Genomic DNA, 3,731 nt, shown 5'->3' with positions numbered 1-3,731 from the left:
GAAGCAGTGATTGGGGCCTCTGAGCACTGGTGGCTGAGCCCCCCTGCGCACCGTGGGGCAGTGGGGTTTGCCCCCCCACCTGGCACCCGCGTGACAACTGGCCCATGGCACAGGTACAGCACAGCTCAGCAGGGCACTGCACACTGTCTGGGAGCTGGGGCCACTGTGGCTGAGTGGTGCTAGGCTCTGGCTGGCATGTGGAGCTGCCCCAGCTCCCAGGTAGATCAGACAGGGAGCTGGGAAATCCGGTTAAATTCCCCAGCTCCACATTCAATTTCTCAGCTCCTGGTTCAATTCCCCCAGGAACTGGGGCAGCTCCAGCAGTCAGCTGGAACCCAGCACCACTCAGCCACAGTGGCCCCAGCATGCAGCACCCTGCCGAGCCATGCTGCAGCTGTGCCACGGGGCAGCTGCTATGCAGGTGCCAAGAGGGGGTGCTGATCCTTGCTGCCCCCCTCTTCCCTGTGTTGCGTGGGGGTGCCCTGCCACCAGTGCCCCCAGTTGCCATTCCTGCATCCAGTGAGTATGGGACTTTTTTTTTTTTTAAGTGCCAGGAGGCTGGGCCAGGCATGGGATGGAGCCAGGCAAGGCATCCATGGGGGCTTCTCCTGCAGTTCCCCATGACACAGGAGAGGCAGGCACAGCCGGAGGAGCCACAGGAGAACCTGCAGTCATCCGGCTGTGCCTACCTCTCCCCGGCGGATCCGAATCGGCACCAAATCTTTCGAAGCTGATTCGGCTGAATCGAATGGGGACAGTGATTCAAATCCCCAAATTGAATCACTGTCCTCTGAATCAGACGAATCCAAATTGAATACTTCCCTATTTGCACAGGCCTAGAATTTTGCTCCGTTTAGTTTCAGCAGTGGGCTATATCTCATGAAGAAGCTTCCCAGACTTAAGAGGATTAACGTATTATATTAATTTCCCTTGTTGTCTGTTAAACAGGTTCTCAGCCCTCTGAACTTCAAGCTTATACATCCTAATTTTCACCAGCTATTAGCAATGGGAAGGCATAGGAGAGTTTAGACTTAAAAAGATGTTGGCAGTAATGCCATGAAACTGGTTTTCTCAGTTTCGTTGAACCCTGGTGTGAAGCTGAGCCCCTGCTCAGAATTCTGGTGTTCCCCTTCCCAATAGAAAAATAATGCATCACAACTTCTCTTTCAGGATCCAAGCATGAAGACCATATCATGAAGAAAAATTCCTCATTGAGTCATCCAACCTCAATGCAATTGGATCCAGAGCTCAAAACAAAGAAAGAGAAGCCAGAGAAAGAAAAGAATGTCTTTAAAAAGTTTTTTACATTTAAGTAAGAGCAGAAAAATAGAAGAGAGCTCTTCAGTATTCCGAATTAGGCATTCTTTTTCTTTTCACAACACCCTATTGCCTTGAAGTCAGAGATGACTCTGAGTAAGAGAAATATCTATTGGGCAAAGATAGTGGTCAGGTATTCAGATCAGAAACAATGCTCAGAAGAAAACAGTCAAAATATGAAGAAATGGTACTTGGGTGATCCATGCATCTGATTCTGCCAGGCCCATAGACAGCTTTTTTCTAAATTGTATGCATTTGGTTTGAGAAAGTAATATGAGATATATACCTTGTCTCCAGTGATGGTCAGTGATGCCAGATTAGATACTGTGATGATGATAAATGTCTGTAAGGGACCAACATGGGATATGGCCAAATTCATATCCCCTCACTATAGAAGCAGCAATTTGATCTCCAGTCTTCATAGATGCAGTGCTTACTGCACTATCTATTTCCCTGAAAGTATTTGTCTTACCACTAGGTTCTAATGTTGTAAAGCAGGTTGTAGCTTGTAAAATAAACAGTTGTGTCAAATGCATAAGCTTTGTCTTCAGTGTGAGACCCTGCAAAATCAGAAGATAGGCAGATAAAATTCTAGCTGTCCATACTGGGAACAGGGGAAATGAAAAGGGAAAAGGGAAGATTCTTTCCTAACAAACGTGAACTTCCAAGTGTTGTCGATTTTTACAGAGATTTCCATCATCCTACCAAATATAAACACCTCAAATGCCATAGGAGTTAATAATTATGGTATAAACAGGGTTTTTTTCTGTATTTTCATGATCCTTGGTTTCTATATAAATAATTTTTTAACAATAAAAATGAAGAGGTGTCAGACTGATTTGAAACATAGGAGGTAGCCAAAATGGAAGGCATCAGTGAAAGTGATGCATGCTTGCAGGAAGGGTTGCCTGCAAAACTTACCAGGTAAAGTTAAAACTTCTCAATGAGAGTCTCTGATGCTGTTTCAGAGGAGATGCATTCACCCATTTGTATTGGGCAAATAGGCCATAAGCAGGGGAAGATATACATGTTAGTATTTCATATCATCATATGGTACTTACTGCTGTGGGATGAAAGCCCTGAAAAGAGAGAGTATGGTAAGGAAAATGCAAATGTCACTTTGAGCTACATACAGCACTGTTGCATCTCTAACAAGAATGTTAATACTTCTAAGTTATAAGCACTTGTGCTATGTGCTTTGATGATAAAACCTGTGGAAGTACTCTCTCATCGTCATTGTTAATAACTTTAAAATGTTTTCTAATAAAAAACCTCTCAGATTTTTAAAGTCAATTCACTTTAAACTTCTTGTTCATCCTTTAATATAAAGTTTAATGCAAAATAAGTTCCACAGTTGTATTTAAATAAAATCAACCAGTTGTAAAATCAGTTGTCTAAATTCTTAATAGATTTATTCCAAAACTGTTTCTATCCTGCCCATTGTTAACTATTGGAAAAGACTTGCATCTCAAGGGATGATAAGGTCCATAACCTTAAGGTTCTATCATAGACCTGAATGAAATGTTTATGATTAGAGAGCAAAAAACTGGATACAGAATGTAAAGTTGGAATGACAGTATGTAAAGTGGGAACATCTTTATGAAAGATGCTTTCAGAGGACATATCCATAAGCAAAAGGCAATTTAGGTCAAGTTCACAGAGGGTCTCAAGAAGCATTCCTGCACCTAAATCCTAGGAGCCCAGTTCTGAGAATGGAATTCACAAACACTGGTTAGGCTTCTGTGGCCACATCTATATGAGTCACTGACTGCACAGTAGCCAGATACTACTGCACAGTAGGGGTGTGTGAAGCTTCAGTCCACAATTCGATTTGGAGAAAATTCGGCCTGATTTGGAGACTGAATCACCAAATCTGAATCAAATTGGGAAAAGAAAAAAACCCTATGAGTCGATCTGGAGGCTCTGAATGATTCAGAAATGGTTCAGACATTAAGAAGGCAGTCTTTCAGGGGAACAGAAACTAAGAAGAGGGAGGGGGGAGCAGGGGAGGGGAAACTGACATCTCTAGCTGGCCAGTGACTGTGATCTTCCCCTGAGTCCCCTTCCAATCACAGTGCTCTTGGGGAGGAACATAGAAACAGCATATAGGCCTCTGTCCAATGTCTTTCTGTGCTTTTTGTGAGATGTTTCTGCCTGAGCAACAATATCTGAAAGGTACTGGACTGGCATGGCTTCCTACCTAGTTAGTCCCCTGCTACTTTCTGTTCTTGGAAAGGATTGGATATAGCTTACTAACTAGAATCCCTCTACTTATCCCTATCCAATCCATTTTTTTCAATTTAGGATTGTTCCTGGTTGGGTTTTTTTTCCAACACTTTAAAAAAATAAAGCTGTGTTTTCCCTGGCAGTGTGATCCGTTGCTGTTCAGGGGAGCACATGCATGACACACACAC

General features: G+C 43.3%; 1 protein-coding gene across 1 annotated transcript in view; it reads left to right on the top strand.

The window, feature by feature from the left end:
* Positions 1 to 2,706, top strand: part of SPTBN5 (spectrin beta, non-erythrocytic 5) — a 174,998-nt gene extending 172,292 nt beyond the window's left edge. The window contains exon 68 of the mRNA XM_019519061.1: positions 1,171 to 2,706. Within this exon, the coding sequence (XP_019374606.1) occupies positions 1,171 to 1,316 (146 nt within the window). The 3' untranslated portion in view covers positions 1,317 to 2,706. The remainder of the gene's footprint in view (positions 1 to 1,170) is intronic.
* Positions 2,707 to 3,731: the final 1,025 nt, after the last annotated feature.

This window comes from Gavialis gangeticus, unplaced genomic scaffold, assembly GCF_001723915.1.
Source record: "Gavialis gangeticus isolate Ggan-Ray unplaced genomic scaffold, GavGan_comp1, whole genome shotgun sequence".
NCBI lineage: Eukaryota > Metazoa > Chordata > Crocodylia > Gavialidae > Gavialis > Gavialis gangeticus.
Note: the sequence above shows the minus strand (reverse complement) of the source record. Positions and strands in the feature narration are given on the sequence as shown.